The sequence below is a fragment of the Setaria viridis genome, chromosome 1, assembly GCF_005286985.2.
Source record: "Setaria viridis chromosome 1, Setaria_viridis_v4.0, whole genome shotgun sequence".
NCBI classification, from domain to species: domain Eukaryota; kingdom Viridiplantae; phylum Streptophyta; class Magnoliopsida; order Poales; family Poaceae; genus Setaria; species Setaria viridis.
The window spans coordinates 22,822,901-22,841,262 of NC_048263.2; the positions used below are offsets into that span (position 1 = coordinate 22,822,901).

An 18,362-nucleotide genomic window follows, 5' to 3' on the forward strand; every position below is an offset into this window, starting at 1 on the left:
TCCTGTAGCTTTGCTACAAGTTTCTGGGCTAAAGCTTGCAAGTGTTGTTGAAGTAACCGTCTAAGTGTTAACCCCTGCATTTGCACTTCCGTGTAGAGCTAAATCTCGCCGACGACACATACGAACTGCATCCGGTGCCAGAAGACGGAGCAGTAGCTGAGCCACCGACCGCAGGAGCTGAAGCAGAACCCTCAGAGGACCAGTTCGCCTCCACCCCGCTCGAAGGCAAGCCCCAGAGCATGACCCCAATTTTCTGAACTTGCACATGCCTTCCTTCGTTTGTATGTGCATTTACGTTGCAGGAGTTGTTTGAAACCATAGATGCATGACTTAGTTCCCTTGATATGAACACTAGTCTGTTGAGTCCGAGTAGTTGCAATGCTTAATAAGGTTCGGTAGAAGTCGAGTGATTTCCTGTCACTCGCGAGTTATAGGAGTTGGTTGTTTTCCTTCTGGTTACAACTATAAGGACGATGGACGGGGCAGGGCCTGGTGAACTCTTTTGGTGGTCGGTGGATCGCCCCGTCTGTTACTTGAATCTGTTTAAGGTCCGACAGTGGTGGTGTTCGTGATCAAGTGTTTGAAAGTACTAATCTCATACCCATTATGGGATGGGGAAGCCTAGTACCTGATTGAACCTGGACGTGAGCGGTTCGATCCACTGTCTCTGGAACAGAGTTTCCCCTGCGGCCGCATGTGGTGGCAAGTGTGGTCACGAAACGGCGGAGGCCGGGTCTGTGGAACCTTGCACCAAGAGAGGTGGGCCCGACACGGGTCAGGGAATTGATGGGGACGGCCGACACAGGAAGCGACCCTCGGTGGTGCACGGATGTCGTGAGGTTAGGTTCGCCATGCATGGTTAAGGAACTCGAATCGATTCGTCTGCCTCTCACAGTTTGAGACTGCTTGATCGCTATGCTACACTGAGTAAAGATGGAACATGATGATGATATGAACTTGATGTTGAGCTATATACACATTGTTGTTGGAAACTATGTTTGTTTAGCATAAGTTGCCAATGTAGACTGGTTAATGAACTTAGAATCTGAGCTAAAATATTGAAAGTAAGGACCCACTGTAGTTGCTTTTAGCAAAACAAACCCATTAGCCAAAGAGCCTTGCATGTCTAGATGTTGGTGGAGTAGTTCCCCACTAGTCGGTTAAGTCTTGTTGAGCTTAGCAGCTCAGCCTTGCTTGTGGCATCTCTTTCAGGTGAAGTTGAAGCTTCCGAGTTTGCTGCTGATGGCACTTGGCCGCCCCAGCTTCCTCTTGGATGGACGGTCGAGTGGGATCCCTCTTCGGACGGCGAGGAGCGGGATCACTGATGTCTTGTTTGGTCTCACCAGGGATATCCGACCCCCGGCGCTAGCTTCCGCTATATTTACCTTTTTCCGCTGCTTTTGAATCTTGTAAAACTCTGAATTTCGAACCAATGTTGAAATAAATTGTTGAACTTGTTAAACTTAGTTGATCTGTTGTATTCTCTGGAACCACTCACTTTCATGTGAGCTATGCTAACTCGGTCCTGTCTAAGTGGTTTCATCGGATGAAATCTGACGGCTCATCGAGTTAACTTGGTTAAAGTATGTGAATCATGCGTTAGGCGACTTGACCGTGCTTTAGCTAAGTTAATCCAAGGTGTTCCGCCACAGGGCGGCCGGGAGCGGGCGCTGGTCAGCGCGGCCTGCGCGCTGGTGGGGCCGGGCACGGCCAGCGCGGCCAGGAGGCCAGGAGGCGGGGGTCGGGTGCCAGGCGCCAGGCGCTAAGCGCTAGGGGGAAAAGAGGGGCGGCAGGGGAAAAAGGAAGGAGAGAGAGAAAGGAGAAAGGAGGAAGAAGGAAGAAGGAAGAAGAAGAAAGGAAAAGAGGAAAAAGAAAAAGGGAAAAAGAAAAGGAAAAAGGGAGGGGTAGTTCGGCTAAAGTTGCGGGAACGGACGGCGCGCGTGACGGATTTGACGTGCACGCGGCGAAATTTGCGGGGAACGGAAAAAGAGGGTTGACGACGTCGGGTGCCGGAACGGCGGGGTCGGTAGGAAGGAAAATATTTCTCAGGAGCTCGACGATCGGAAAATTTTTGAAATGAGTTTTTAGCGAGTGATTTGAGTTGGTAAATTTTACGGGCGTTACAAACCTACCCCACTTAAATTGAATCTCATCCTCGAGATTCGGCTGAATTCTGAAAAGATGGGGAAACTCCTTCTTTAACGCATCCTCATATTCCCAAGTAGCTTCTTCTTCACCATGCCTACTCCATTCGACTCTGCAAATCCGTACTACTGAATTCCTCGTCCTTCTAGTGATAGTGTCTAGAATCTTGACAGGTACCTCGTGATACCGCAAATCCTTTTGCAAATCTATTGTCTCCACTGGTACTTGCTCTTCTGGTACTCTCAGGCATTTTCTTAGCTGGGAAACATGGAACACTGGGTGTATATCCGACATCTCTTCGGGCAGCTTAATACGGTATGCTACAGCTCCAACTCTTTTTAACACCTGGTATGGTCCAATATACCGAGGGGCTAATTTTCCTTGCACTTGGAACCTTCGGGTACCTCGAATCGAGGAGACATTGAGGTAGACGAAGTCCCCTTCATTGAAGATCAACTCTCGTCTTCTTTTATTAGAGTAACTCTTCTGTCTAGACTGTGCTGCCTTTAGCTTCTCTCGTATTTCGGCTACTCGATCTTCTGCTTCTTTGATAAAGGCGGGTCCCACTAGAGTACGCTCTCCTACTTCCAACCACATCAACGGGGTCCTGCACTTCCTTCCGTAGAGAGCGTCAAACAGTGACATGCCTAAGCTGGTTTGGTAACTGTTGTTGTATGAGAACTCTGCATAGGGTAGACTCTGTTCCCAGTCCTTGCCATAGGTAAGGACACATGCTCTCAACATATCTTCCATAATTTGATTCACTCTTTCTGTTTGGCCATCGGTCGGGGGGTGATAGGCTGAACTGAAATCCAATTTGGTGCCCATGGCTTTATGCAAACTTTTCCAGAATCTAGAGGTAAATTGGGTCCCTCTATCCGAAACAATTCTTCTAGGCACACAATGCAACTTCACTATGTTGTCCACATAGAGCCGAGCTAGCCTTTCTCCACCATAAGTGGTCCGTACAGGTAGGTAGTGAGCAACTTTAGTGAGTCGATCCACTATTACCCATATGGAGTCATTTCCTTTCTGAGTCTTGGGTAAACCCACTAGAAAATCCATGCCAATCTCGTCCCATTTCCAAACTGGTATGGGTAGTGGTTGTAGTAAGCCGGCTGGCTTCTGATGTTCGGCCTTAACCCTTTGGCAAATATCGCAATGGGCGACGAACTGGGCTATGTCCGCTTTCATCCCATTCGACCAGTACTTCTGTTTTAGGTCCATGTACATCTTGGTGGATCCTGGGTGGATGGAGTATGCGGAGTTATGGGCCTCATCCATGATGGTTTGCCGGAAATCACCTTCGTTGGGCACACAAATCCTATCCTTCTACCATAAGGTTCCTTTGTCATCCACTCTGAAGTCTGGGGCTTTATTCTCTCCGGTTTTCTTGCGAATCCTTAACAAGTCCTGATCCGAAACTTGGGCTTTTCGGATTCTATCCTCCAAAGTGGGCTGAACACTTAACTTGCGGCTGGTATTCTGGGGAATAATGTGTACATTTAATCGGGCCATTTCCTCTTGCAAGTGGGTGTCCTTAGGTCCGATCTGTCCATAGGATTTCCTACTTAAGGCATCAGCTACCACATTAGCCTTACCGGGGTGGTAGTGGATTTCCAGATTATAATCCTTGACTAACTCCAACCACCTTCTTTGTCTTAAATTCAGATCTGGTTGGGTGAAGATGTATTTTAGACTCTTGTGGTCCGTGTAAATCTCACACTTGTTACCAATTAGATAGTGCCTCCAAATCTTGAGAGCATGCACTACTGCTGCAAATTCCAAATCATGGGTTGGGTAATTTTGTTCATGGGGCTTAAGCTGGCGGGAAGCATATGCCACTACTTTCTCATCCTTCATAAGGACACACCCTAACCCTTGTCGGGAAGCATCACAATAAATGATGAAGTCCCGCTGGATATCCGGTAGGGTTAATACTGGGGCGGTCGTCAATCTTTTCTTCAGTTCTTGAAAACTCCTCTCACATGACTCTATCCAAATAAATTTCTTATCCTTCCTAAGTAGTTCCGTCATGGGCTAGGCTATTTTAGAGAATCCTTCAATAAACCTCCGATAGTACCCAGCTAGACCAAGAAAACTCCTGATTTCACTAACATTGGTGGGTTACTGCCAGTTGGAGACGGCTTCAACTTTCTCAGGATTATCTGCTACTCCTTCTACGGTCAAAATATGACCAAGAAATGCCACTTTCTCGAGCCAAAACTCACATTTGCTAAATTTAGCAGAGAGGGAGTGGGCTCTCAATTTCTCCAACACTACTCATAGATGCTGTTCATGTTCTTGGACACTCTTGGAGTAAATAAGTATGTCGTCGATAAAGACCACGACAAACTTATCTAACTCCTCCATAAACACCTTGTTCATGAGGTTCATGAATTAAGCAGGGGCATTGGTCAGTCCAAAGGACATCATTGTGAATTCAAACTGGCCACAGCGGGTGACAAAAGCTGTCTTCGGGATGTCACTTTTCTTGATCTTGAGCTGATGGTACCCTGACCTCAAATCTATTTTGGAGAAATACTTGGCTCCTTTCAACTGGTCAAATAGATCATCTATTCTGGGGAGAGGATATTTATTGTTGATGGTGACTTCATTCAATGCGCGATAATCCACGCACATCCTCATGCTCCCGTCTTTCTTCTTGACAAAGAGCACTGGGGCTCCCCACGGGGATGAGCTAGGTCTGATAAAGCCACTCTGTTGCAGTTCACCTAACTGTTTCTTCAGCTCTGCCAACTCAGATGCTGCCATTCTATAGGGTCTCTTGGCTATAGGGGAGGTTCCAGGGATAAGGTCGATTACAAACTCTATATCCCTGTCTGGGGGCATTCCAGGTAGTTCTTCAGGAAAGACATCAGGGTATTCGCTTACTACTGGGACTCCTTCTATGGCCTTGGCCTCCATGCTAAAAACCATTGGGTCGGGTCCACTTCCTTGAGTGTGACAAGTCACTTGTACACCGTCCTGATTAACCAGGCGTACTACCTTATCTGCACATCTATGTGACCATCATGTAGGCTTAACCAATCCATTCCAAGGATCACATCTATCCCCTTAGACTCAAGTACTACTAAATCTGCTAAGAATTCTACCCTACTTAAATTGATCCTTACCCGGGAACAACCTAGTCGACACTGGATGTCGGCTCCAGACGTCCGGGTTAATAGGGATACCTTTAGTAGTACTGCAGGTATGTGGTGCTTATCCACAAAGCTTGATGATATAAATGAATGTGATGCTCCAGAATCGAAGAGTATTGTTGCCAAGATTGAGCTGACTAGAAACTCACCGAGTACCATGCCCTGAGCTTTTTGAGCCTCTTGCATGCTGATGTGGTTGACGCGGGCTCGTCCGAACGACTGCTGGGGCAGCCTCATCTGCTGGCTGTTGTTGTTGCCGGGGTTGTTGCTGCTACGGACTGGAACACGGTTGGCTCCTGACATTGCTGCCCTTGGCCCAGTTACTGCGTTGGAGAAGGCTGATGCGGCTGGCTTGTTGGCGTATGGGCAGTTGGCGATGAAATGCCCTGGCTCACGGCAGTTGAAGCATGCCCTGCTGTTGTTGGTGACTTGACTGGCACTGTTCTGTGGGGCCTTGACAGGGTTCATGCTCCTGAACGGGGCATTGGGCTGATGGGAACCGGAAGCTTGAGACTGGGTCCGGTACTGCATGGGAGCTTGGGACCTGGGCAATGGGTGACCAAGGCTTCTCGGTTTCTGGAACATGTCCTGCTGGTGAGCCTTGCTTTCCAGGAACCGATGCTAGTTGTCCCTCCGTTCATCTGCTTTGGTTCTCTTACTCAGGATGGCCATGTTCATCAGAGTGTTGAAGTCAGGGTAGATCTGAGGAGTAAGCAGGGTCCTCAGTTCTGTGCTCAAACCCTTCTTGAACATGTCCTGTTTCTTCTCGTCCTTGTCCATTTCTTCTGGAGCATAGCAGGCCAGCTCCATGAACTGATAGGTGTACTCTTCCACAGACTTGTTGCTTTGGTGCAGTTCACGGAACTCATCCGCCTTGCGCTTCATGGTGGCCGCAGGAATGTGATAGCGGCAGAATTCGATCACAAACTCATCCCAGGTGATAGTGGAGGCATCCTGGGTGGCGGTGCATTAGTTCTCCTACCAAGCTAGAGCAGTCCCAGTGAGTTGGTGGGCAGCTAGGAGGACCTTGTCCCTGCTCTCACAACCAAATGGCTCTAGCTTCCTCTGGATGACCCGCAACCAGTCATCTATGTCCAGAGGGTTGATGGACCCACCAAAAGTGGGTGGCTTGGTCCGGAGAAAGTCTGTCAACTTCTCATTCATGCCCTGTCCACGGGGCCTTTGGCGAGTGATGGCATTGGCCAAGGCTTCCAGCAGAAGGGTCTGGTTGTTCATTACTTGTACCAGATCAATAACCGGTGGGGGTGGTGGCTGCTGTACTCCCACTTGACTTTCTCCCCTGCCCTCGGGCTGATTCACTTCCTGCTCCTCATGGTACACTACTGGTGGTGGTTCTTGTCTTTCCAGCTGTCTTTCCGCACTAGGGGTGGCACGGGCTTGGCTCAGGGAGGTCCTGGCAGCACGCTTGGGAGGCATCTGCAGATTGAGTGAACTTTCATGAGACTTGGATTTGGATTTTAAAGTGATGTTTAGTTAATTAGTTCGGGTTTTCGAAAAGACAGAATCCACCTCCTATCAACAAGCACACAGACTAACAAACAACAAGCACAAATGATTTTATTATTTTGCTGGGGCGGTTACAACACTTGGGGTGAGGCCAAAACACGCACTACACGGCCGGTACAACAACACGACTGGGGGTACAAGTCTAGACTCAGGACGGCTTCTTGGGTACAACTCTAGGTGGGGCATTCTACTTGCGAGATGAATCTTCACCCTGAACAGAGTGGTCTTCTGGCGGAATAAGGAGGGCCAGCACCTCATCCTTTAGGGTCTCACCTGCGGGAGGGGGCTCCGATGCTTCTCCATTGGCCACCTCAGAGTCCCTTTTCGAAGGAGGTGGTGCTGGTGGTGCATTAGGGCTCTTCAGCTTTCCGGACCCCTAGGCAACAGGGACTCCATCCAAGACTGGGGCCTCATCGTCCTCCATGACCCGCATCTTCCTTCTTGCGCGGTTCGTGTGATGGGCCTCCTTCAATGCTCGAGAGTGCCAATCCTCGGCCTCCTTGAGGGCCTCGATGGCGACAGCCTCATTGCTTTGGGCGGCCGCGGCTCGTGCCTCAGCTGCTGCCAATCTCACCTGGAGCCCCCTCACCATAACCTCTGTGTCCTCGGCTCTACGAATATGCTGCTTCAGATGTGCGGTCCGCTCATCGTAGAGCTCATCCAAGGTGAGGAGGTAGGCAGCCATGTGGAGCACGGTGGGGTCATCCTCGCGCTGTCCACATCCTTCCAAAGTCCTCACCGGGCCAGCCAAACCGGGCGGTTCTTCTTGACAGGCGGGTAAAACCTCATCGGTGTGCGGCCGATGTGCCTCTCATAAATCTGGCATAGGTAGCGCAGGGCTTTCCGAGCTACCACCTAGTAAGTGTCTTTCCGCCGGAAACCAATGGCAGACACATTCCATGGCTGAATGCCGGGGTAGCGACTGCTCCTGCCAACGTAGATGGTCATCTCACACCGGAGAGTCCCACGGTCTTCATACTCCCGGCTAGTGTACTCCGGGCGCTCATAAATCCCGAGGCGGTTCATGCAGGAGAACAGCAACCTGGGAAAACCGGGCTCCTCCAGGCAATGGCTGTTGACCCATCCTTCTTCGGCCATCTAGAAAGAATCGGGGTGTAAATCAGTTTTGCAATTGAGCAGAGGAAGCAAGAAATTTTGTAAATCATTTATTTTGGTCAAAAAGGCTTTTCCGATCCTAATGGTCACGTCCTATAGCCAACGATGGCTCTGATACCACCTGAAGCATCCCCACATAAGTAGAGACTAAATGTGATCCAATTATCAGTCCCAGGAGGCTGATAACATATTTATTCAACAAATAGTTCAGAAACCGTACAGCTCCCGAAGGAGCGGGCGGGCAAGCCACACCCAAAGTAAAACTAAACCGATAACAATACAAATCCAAGTTGCAGTCCAGTCGGACTCCGGGCTGCAATCGGAACTATGCGTCAGCGGAAGCATCCTGCAAAAGGCCAACACCACAGGCAGCGTTGGGTGCAGACGCAACCTCCTACTCGAGATCCTCGTCGACGTAGTACGGGTCCTCCTCTGAAGCAACAAAACAGGGGTGAGTACGAAAGTACTCAACAAGTCCAACCCCATCCATGGAGGGGGATACAACAAGAATATGCACATGATATAACAAGGATGAGGTCAAGGTTCATTTGCAATAAAGCTAGAATTTTAACACATGCAAAGGTTCATTTTCAAAAGAATTTTTGCAAAGTATTTTCTTTAGTAACTGAAACATTGATTGGGGTTGATCCTACACAAAGGATCCAAGTTTTATCGCTACCGGACTCCCCGTTCGCCATAGCTCACGGCACAACTGTCGGACACTTCCAAAATCCAACACACACCATAAAAACCAACCATCTCCAAATACTAGTTATGTGACCAAGCTGTAACTCGTCCAATGCCGTGGACACGGCTACCTGGATAGGTTTTAACTCTACAGAGGTTGTACACTTTTCCCACAAGTAGGGTACCGCAGCACGATCACCTTAGTGCTGGTGCGGATCCTAACAAAGCCATTACCTACCTTAACTAAGATTGACTAGTCAACACGGAAGCACCCAAGGGATCAACGACCTATCCACAAGGCTGCAACCGGGACCTAAGTCACAAAGATCTTACTCCTTTTTCATGGGCTCCCGTTGCTCACCAGCTCACCTGAAGACTAGCAGTTTAGCTAGTGGGATTTATGCTCCGAGTGGTTGCACGACGGTTGAATTAGGCAAGATGACACATCAACTCGGTCCTTAACCATGACAAGATGGATAACTCCCAACCTTGCTCAACCACTAAGGTACGAGCCCAACAATTTGATATTTCACACAAGAAACACCCATCCATCTCATCTGTGCATTCCCTCTCTTTACACCCGAAAATCCATTTTCTCATTTGAAAACACTCACATATTTATTCACTAAATAAACCATTGTAATCATGATTGAAGTTGAGTAACGAGTTCCTAAGCATTCTAGCAGTATTTATCATCTAAACAGAGCACATTATATTTAGAGATAAATATAGGACAACAAGGAATAATCACAACAATCAAGGGGTGGCTATCCAACCATGTCTTGCAATAAAATAATATGCATTTTATAACACAGGCCAATAGGTTGTGTTTGAAAAACTAGGAATTAAATATGCATCAAAGGGTGAGATTGGACTTGCCGTTCTCAAAGCCCTCTGGGAGCTCCTGCTCGCGGTACTGGTCTTCAGGCTCGAGCTCACGGTCGAACTCCTCCTCGTGCTCCACCTCGGGTACTCCGCGATCTACGGCACACACAAACGAGCACACAATAAATAAAAAGGAAATAAGATTTTACCCGTTGAGCTCCGAACAGAGAATGTGAATGGAAAATAGGTGGGAGGGGTATTTTCATGAAATTTGGATATACCTCAGTGGAAATATATGGGAGGAGTCCGTGGTCAAATTTGGGATCAATTGGAGGAAGTTTGGCGCATGAAATGATGAGTTAAAGGAGTGTTAGGGGTTTAAAACAAGGTTTAGGACTAAACCACGAGAACCGGGGATTTATTTATAATTATTTCTGAAAGGTGGAAGGGCATATTCGCGAAACTTTTCTGAGAGAGGTGGGAGGGCTGGTTTGTAAATAGAAGATACTAGGGGGTTAGATCGAAATGGGAGGGGATTTATCCCTTCTTCTTCCTTGAATCGTGACAGGAAGTGGAGGAAGGAGAGGAAGCCGGTGGGGGGGGGGGGGGGGGGGTGGCGGCCGGCCGGACCTCGCCGGCGGCGAGCCGTGGGGTGGAGGAGGTGGAGGAAGTGGAGGGGGTCCCATTTTGCCCCTTACCTTGGGAAGTTGGAGATAGGGGAGTGCGGCCGGTGGTGGACAGGGAGATGGCGGCGCACGGGCGGCGGCGGGATGCGCAGGGAGGTGAGGGGCTAGAGCTCCGGGAGAGGGGGCGGGATGTGGCGGTGGTGGCTGGGGCGTTGTCCCTTTTTATAGGTCGGTGGGAGGGACGGGTAGCGGCCGGAGGTGATGATGGTGGCCGGGACTTTTCTGGTCGGTGGCGTGCCGGAGTGGGCGTGCTCGTGGATGGCGTGGTGGCTCGGTTGACGAGGAGGCACAGGGGGCGACGACGTCGTGGGGAGGCGCGCCGGGAGGGGACGGGTGGAGGTCGGACGTCGGGCGGTCCGGCGCGGCCGGCGGCGCACGGCGCGGCACGCGCGCGGGATCAGGCGGCGAAGCCGAGCGGGTGTGCGCGCTCAGGCGCTCGGGCGGCGCGTGCGGGTGAGCGGTGGCCTGGCGCGGGTGGTCGGGCGCGCGCGAGCGCGTGTGGGCGGCCGAGCACGGGTGGCCGGGAGCGGGTGCTGGTCAGCGCGGCCTGCGCGCTGGTGGGGCCGGGCACGGCCAGCGCGGCCAGGAGGCCAGGAGGCAGGGGTCGGGCGCCAGGCGCCAGGCGCTAAGCGCCAGGGGGAAAAGAGGGGTGGCGGGGGAAAAAGGAAGGAGAGGGAGAAAGGAGGAAGAAGGAAGAAGGAAGAAGAAGAAAGGAAAAGTGGAAAAAGAAAAAGGGAAAAAGAAAAGGAAAAAGGGAGGGGCAGTTCGGCGAAAGTTGCGGGAACGGACGGCGCGCGTGACGGATTTGACGTGCATGCGGTGAAATTTGCGGGGAACGGAAAAAGAGGGTTGATGACGTCGGCTGCCGGAACGGCGGGGCCGGCTGGAAGGAAAAGGTTTCTCAGGAGCTCGATGGTTGGAAAAATTTTGAAATGAGTTTTTAGCGAGTGATTTGGGTTGGTAAATTTTACGGGCGTTACAGTGAGCGATGTGGTGGCCATGGGACGGTGGCAGGGAGCGAGACGGCAGCCCGGCGGGGATAAGTGCTGCGGGTGGTGATGACCGTGCGTGGCAGCAGCCGCGTGTGCGCCGACGATGCGGTGTGGTGTCGTGGTCGCGCAAGGGGTCTACGCGTAGTGCGAGGTGGCAGGGTGGTGCCGCCGCCTCGGGAGGGCTTCCATGGCTGTGGTCCTGGGAATGCCGGGCTAGGGACGTGCAGTGGTTGGGATGGGATGCTCCGGGCGAAAGCCTTTGCCGGCGATCTTGCTGGTGGTGATAGGACGGCGCCCTAGGGCGTCGTTCTCCCTGTTGGGGGTGCCATCTTGGAGCTCCATCCCTACTGCACGGGTTTCTCTAGGTGAAAACACTGTCTAGATTCTGGACGAGCGACAACAGCGCCACTGGTGTTGGAGGCGTCATCTCTAGAGACCCAACTCGGCCCATGGCGTTGCTGGTGACGATGACCAGGGGAAGCCGTAGCCGGTGGCGGCGCAAGGCGGTATGGTGCAGGATGGCGAGCTTGATGGTGGTTGCTAAGCTCACGTGGAGGCGATCGCAATTCTGGCGGTGGTCAGGGGTTATCGCATTGTTGTCGGGTTGGCTGCTTGTAGCGGACCGTGGCGGCTGGTGTTGCTTGGCAACTGTTAGTGCGGCGTGGGACTGCGTCGGAGGACGGCGCTTGCAGCAACGACACTGTGGGATGACTAGGCTTGCAGCGGACTACGACGGGTGGCTCAGCATTGCTGGGCTACTCCGATGTGGTACATCATCGGAAGACGGCGTAAGCAACTTCTTCGGCTACTGCCTCGGCGGCGAAGGCTATGTGCGCGTGTGGAGCAACGAGGTGAAGTCGGCCTGCGGCGACGATTTGGCTGTTCGACGGGGACCTTGGGAAGTGGGGCAGCTTTGCCCTCCATTCTGACGGTGACAATAGAACGAATCCGTGATATGAAGTACTGTGACGGACGTGGCGAGGCCCCCGTCCGTGGTATTTTCTTCGACGACGAGAGCAAGGTGAAGTCCAACGGCGGGCGTGGCGAGGCCCCCACGCGTTTGTGTTTTCGTGGTAGCGACTGCGAGGCAGCTTGCGAGGTCCGGATCTGGTAGTATCACTCTATCAGATGGAGTGTGGTGTTGTAGCGGCACTACGACGAAGGGTCCTGCATGGCGGTAGCCTTCTTGGTGCGGTGCGGTCTATTTTCTCTTATGTCCCTATCAATGCGGGATCACGATGGGAGCTAGGATCCGGTGACTACATGAGAGTGAGATTGTTGGAGAGTACTGCGATAAGGCTTTTGGTACGGCTACCGTTGTCAAGTGGAGTTGTGCGGCCGCGTTGAGGTCCCAATCCAACTGGTCGTATTTGGCGGTTTTGAGTTGAGTGTTACCCGTGTCGATGTCCCAATCCAACTGGGCGAGTATAGGCTACTTTTTTCTTTTCTTTTTCATTTTCCTGCCTATGACCTCCTAGTCTTGTATTTTTCTACTATATCAATAGAAACTCGCACCGTTTTGTGCTATTCGTTAAAGAAAAACAATGTGCAGTGGACAATCACTGCCATGAAAAAGCGCCAAAACATAAATTGTGGAACAACACAGATAGTGGAATCATATGTTTTGCCATAACGGCATTTGATGGCTCTTTATTTCACTAAAAATCCTTGAAAGATACACCCATCACACCTGCATTTGTAAAAGTAGATGAAACAGCTTGTTTGTAATACATCATAGATTGAGGATTCTAATTTTGCTCCGCATTTCTTTTTCACATGGGATCACAAATTCCAGTAAAACCAAATTAATAAAATATATAATATGCAGTTTTCAATTTAAATGTTTCAGTCTCAAATGTATGGTTTTACCAAAGATGTTTATTATTAATTACATAGAATTTATCTTTTATTTTTTTACTTAAGTTGAATTTGGTATTGATATTTTGTTGAGAGTAAAATTTATAAAATACTTGCAAAACTTTTAAATCTTGTGAAAATATCATACCTTAAAAGTTTTACAAACATTTTATCAATTTTTATTAGATTTGAGTATATGACGAAATAGACGTGATAACCTCTTTCTTCAAATCTCATTACCGAGCTAACCTTGTTCGAGTGCACACTCGATCAAAGCCTGATTAACACTTTGCCATTTTCCTCACCTTACAAATTTAGAATTACTCAAAAAAATTAAGTTTTCTTGAGAAATTTCAGAATTGTTTCAAATATTTCAAAAGATGTTCGGAAAAGGTTTCCGGGATTAGTAATTTAGGGTGATATCCTGGAGTGAAGAAAGGAAAAGATAAACGAATTGTAACTGAACACCCGTCACTACTGTACTCTTGAGTCTTGACCCAATATGTCGCCACTCGCACGCCTTGGCCCCCTCCCCTGGCGCAAGCCTTCCATCTGCCGCCGGCGTGCCTTGCCACCGGCGTGCCTTACCGCCGGTGACAGAGGACGCGCAATTGCCCGTACGCAGCGAGCCGAGGACGTGCAATTGCCCATCCCCGGCGAGTGGAGAACTTCGCTTGCTGCCCCGAACGCGGATATGGCGCCTGCGCAGTTGTGTTGGCGGCGCCTGACAGTTGATGAAGGCCGGGACCTCATGTGTTTGACGAAATGTCTGCGCGACCGCGCCACACCACGCCACCCTATCGGCCAAGCCTCCGCCTCTCCTATAAATCGCCCTGAACCCAGCATCATCATCGCCTCTTCCCTCCAGAAACAAACTCGCAAACCAAGAACCCACCTCCAGTCCACCGCCTCCTCCTCCCCTGAAGCAAGAGGTGAGACAAGGCGCCGAGAGGGACAGGCGCCATGTCGGGCGAATCTTCCTCGCCGCCGGCCCAGGCACGGCCACCTCCGTCCCCGAGGGTGCCGTCGTCCAAAGAGGAGAAGCTGGTCGGCGCTGTTGAGAGGGCAATAGAGAGGATCTACGAGGCCAAGCGTGCCGCCAACCTCTCGCCGTGGAGGCGGCTGTTCGGGAAGGCGATCAAGCAGATCAAGAATGGCCCCGCTGCCTCCAAGAGCGTGGCGCGGCCAGGAACGAAGCAAGACGAGCGCGAGCGCGCCAAGAAGGGTGCCGGCGTCCCCGCCGGGGTCTCTAGCTCCGTGCACAGGCAACTGTCGGAAGCAAGCGGCGAGGGAGACGGCGAGCAGGTGGAGCAAGCCGCTGCTCTGGAGAAGCCTGTCTATGCGGCGATGATGAAATCCGCGCTGGCGAGAATCCAGGTCGGCGATGCTGGCGAGGCCGAGGTGTTCGCTGAGATGGAGCAGGCGTTGAAGGGCCTCATGGATGTCTCATTCAAAGCGAAGGATCCCGTGGTGCCTGCGGAGTTCGTGTCCAAATGGTCTCGTGGTAGTGTAAGTATCATGGAATGCTCTGGCTCCTTGTCCTGGGTTCATGGTGTTCTGCTTTGTCTTTCGTTCATGCCTTCATGGGGTTCTGCTTTGTCTTTCTTGGTATATTGATCAATTTCAGATTTTCGGTTGCTTGGTGCCGTGTTTTTTTTGGCTTCTTGATGACTGGAATTTACGGACAGACTAATTGCTTTTCCTTGTACCAATAGTTCGAGATACTCATAGTTCGTTTCAAATCCTTTGTGCTCCTAATAAAATAGTTCGTGAAAGAAGGCACATTTGCTTGTGTTGGTTGTAGTTCCCTTTTTGGAGTTTCATCTGATTATTGCTTTAGTTCCAGACCTCATGTTCTTTACATCGAAATAAATCATCTCACAACAATTATTTGTTTCCAGGAAAGTTGGTCGCAGATGGATATTATTGCTGATCCGCACATCCTGACATCTGGACATGTAAGCACCGTGCTCAGTTTTATTGTTTTTGTTGTCAATTTCTTGCTGATACTTCGCTTTGTTTTGGTCATATTACTAGCGTCAGCTACTTTTCCATTTCTGTTGCCAATCTGGTTGTATACTGTTTCTGTCATTGAAAACCTTTCATTCCGCCAATATGCTAATGCTATATATGTCCTTTTATAATCTTTTACATCTCAACATTCGTCCACCTTTTTTGGATATCAGTTTTTTCTGAAGCTGTTAAAACTGCTATCCACCACTTTGGTTGTTCTTTTGGATTCTTTAATACATTGTGTCGTAATTAAGCCACAAATGGACGGTTTCCACATGTATTTTGTTCCATTACCAGTGACCTCTGAAACTGCTAATTATTCTTAGGATGTACTAGTCTCACTGTTGACAGAATCTCCGGATTTGTAATGTTTGGTTTTAATGAACTTTGGTTATATTATATACAATGAACAGTTCATATTTACCAGGCAATATGTATATTATATGTCATTGCTTGTATTGTTGAGCAAATGGCCATCTTCGTTGTGTAATATACCATGCTAAATTTCTGTTCCAGTAGTTACCAATTGAATTGATGATGTCGCTGAAGTTTCCGTTTCTTTTATTGTAGTCTGTTGACACAGATTCTCCCACCAGTTGTCCTCTACGCATGCTGGCCAACGTTTACTCACAGTTCCAAATCACCTCCTCCATGATGTCATAACGGCATGGTGCCTTGATCATGCAATTCCTCCTCCATCCGCTACTTCTACCTCAGTTGCCACTGAAGAGGCACCACCTTCAGAGGAAGAAATGCAGCTGCTCCTTGAGAACCTCTCTGTGCATTCAGTACAGCAGCAGGAGGGTCTAAACAAGATCCAGCTATTATCAACGTTCTCCAAAGGCGTCAATCCCTGCCTTGATCAGTGGCAGGATCTGCTTCCTAAGCTGATGGGTCTACACAAGAAGTGGAAGTCAACGTGGACCAAGGACCTGGAGGAAAAGAGGCTGACAATAATGCTGAACCTGTCTCTCTACAGTCCGAACCGGGAGATCCTCGCTAAGCAAGAGAAACTTCCAGACGCACTGATGAAAACAATTAAAAGGGCATGTAAGCTTGGATATCCATTAACAGTAAAGGCCAAGGTATCTTCTGTAGTCACCATCCTGTCAGAGTATAACACTTTCAGGAGAAAGATTGTTGAGATAGGTGGAATCGAGATGCTTGGTTTGCTGCTTGGTTCAAAGGATGCCCTGGTAAGGAATGAGGCGAGTGCTGCAATTCTCGCGCTCTGCACAGATGACGGTACAGCACTGAGCCATGTGCCTAATGAATCGCTGGTGGAGTGCCTTTCAGATGGTGTGGTCACTGACGAGAGCTTGCTTCTGCTTGAGCGTACTTCACATCGTGATTTTGTTCGAGATTGGATAGCTTCAAGTGTTGTAGTTTTGATGAAAGTCATCACCAAGCATGGAGTAGGGTATGTCACCTCAAGCGGCATCCAAACTGCGGTTGGTCTGATTTACCATGCCGTTCAGGGGGAGGAAGGCAGGTGCGGGCTGGAGACGGCACCGATATTGCAGGAATTTGTTGAGGTTTTGAGAAAGTTAAAAACAAAGGACATGCCACTGGAGAGAGTGTTTGAGATTGACGGTATAATCGCGATAGCGTTAGGCTTTGCAGATTAAACACAGGGGAGTTTGAGGAATGCACATTACCAAGGAACCATGAACTACCTGCCGTGAGGATGATACGTGGTGTTTGGTTGGTGGAGTGGTAACGTAAACGTCAATGATAACATATCACAGGGGAATCAGTTACAAGAAATGATCATGTTCTTTGTTTGTTTTCACCATGTAACGGTATTTGGCTACCCTGTCAGAAAAATCAATCTGAACTAATCCTCTCGAGGAAGAGCTGCCGGACTAACAAATTGCGTGAAAGCAAAATCACGAAATTTGGTAGAGGACTGGCAGCCGGCAGGAGTACTAACAAATAGGCCTGGTATTGGATACCGCGGAAACGGATTACAGAGTTCGTAAAACAAACACATCTAACGGGTTCCGATCGCGACGTAATCGGATAACGCCGAAAAATCGCCGAACCAAACGTCACCATAGCGCAATCAGAACCCTTCAGAACCCTTCTCAGCTCTGCTAACAGTGCAATCATAAACCTTCTCAGCTCTGCTAACTTTCCTGGGAAATGGCAATGATCACGTTTGGATACTGCTGCAACTTGGGAAGATATTATAGGGATAGATGAGAAGTTTCGTATTGTTGTAAAGTTTGTGTAAGTTGGAGTAGTGCAGGCAAGGTGGTCATATATACGATTTTATTCATCATTGTCCTTTACCTGTCCAGGTTTCTGTGATTTATAAATTGTCACTTGTGATCAAAATGGTCACAAATTTTCGTGACAGTAAACAACAACTTTCTGACTTATTTTCAACAAACCAAGCAATTGGTAACTAGAAATATATTTTTCTTGGAAAAAATTCATCAAGTAAGCGTTGGGGCAAGTATCACTTATTAAAATTTCCCCTACGGGCAATAATGGACTATGAGGTCATTTACTGAACTTGTAGAGGATCACACACAGCAAAACAATGAAAGCAACAGGATAAAGTCTCGGGCGCTCGGCGCAAGCTACACCAACAACTCACAACGGATAACAGAGAGGAAATTAAATAACAACCAAGAAACAGAGTTTCTTTTCCTTCCAGACTCCAATGACCAATGGTAACACCATGAGACTTTGCAGAGGTAAGTTCTAACCTACTGGGTGTGCCTTCATCTTTGTCATCTTTTTGTTGCTATTGCTGCTGTCACGCGGCAAGGCTGGTGCCTGGTGGTGGTACGGAATGCAAGTGGTGACGGACAAGACGGAGCAGAGAGAGGAAAATAGTCAATTGGTGTGGGACTGGCTGGCGTTGCATCGTGTGTGTCATGCCTCATGTGCATGGGGGCGCGGCCCGTGTTCTGCTGCTTGGCAATAGCAAGGGAGAGGGGGTTGGGCTGGTTTTGGACGAAGGAAGAAGGAGAAGGAAAGGAGAAGGAGAGGGAGGGCTGAGCCGGAAAGGGAGATGTGGCCCAGGGAGAGTGACGAAGGAACTAAATTTGGTTTTGAAATATGCTTTCAATTAGAGTGAGATTTGAATGCTACATTATCACTCTTCACTAGATAAATCCAAAATTATTCAAACAAATTGCAATATCGTTTGACCATCATTGAATTTGTTTGTTGAAGAAGAGACTCTCACTAAGGCCCTGTTTGGATACAAACTCCTAAAGTTTAGTAGTGTACTAAAGTTTAGGACCCTCAAATTGCTAGTCCTAAAGTTTAGTACATATAATGTTTAGGACCTTAGAGGGAAAATATCATTTTTACCCCCAATTACTCCTCTAAAC

General features: G+C 49.2%; 2 protein-coding genes across 2 annotated transcripts; both read left to right on the plus strand.

Annotated features, from left to right (window-relative positions):
* The first annotated feature begins 13,509 nt into the window (after window positions 1-13,509).
* LOC117864789 (uncharacterized) lies at window positions 13,510-16,853 on the plus strand. The gene is made up of 3 exons (XM_034748889.2): window positions 13,510-14,508; window positions 14,901-14,957; window positions 15,583-16,853. Exons 1-3 carry the CDS (start codon window positions 13,963-13,965, stop codon window positions 15,673-15,675), a joined length of 696 nt encoding a protein of 231 aa, XP_034604780.1. The 5' UTR covers window positions 13,510-13,962; the 3' UTR covers window positions 15,676-16,853.
* Window positions 15,765-16,640, plus strand: LOC140220050 (U-box domain-containing protein 73-like). Its single transcript, XM_072291370.1, has one exon. The coding sequence runs from the start codon at window positions 15,765-15,767 to the stop codon at window positions 16,638-16,640; it is 876 nt and encodes a 291-aa protein (XP_072147471.1).
* Window positions 16,854-18,362: the final 1,509 nt, after the last annotated feature.

Coding starts and splice junctions, on each gene's coding strand:
- LOC117864789 (XM_034748889.2), top strand. CDS start 13,963: ATGTCGGGCGAATCTTCCTCGCCGCCGGCCCAGGCACGGCCACCTCCG. Junction 14,509..14,900: donor CCAAATGGTCTCGTGGTAGT/GTAAGTATCATG, acceptor ATTTGTTTCCAG/GAAAGTTGGTCGCAGATGGA. Junction 14,958..15,582: donor ACATCCTGACATCTGGACAT/GTAAGCACCGTG, acceptor CTTTTATTGTAG/TCTGTTGACACAGATTCTCC.
- LOC140220050 (XM_072291370.1), top strand. CDS start 15,765: ATGCAGCTGCTCCTTGAGAACCTCTCTGTGCATTCAGTACAGCAGCAG.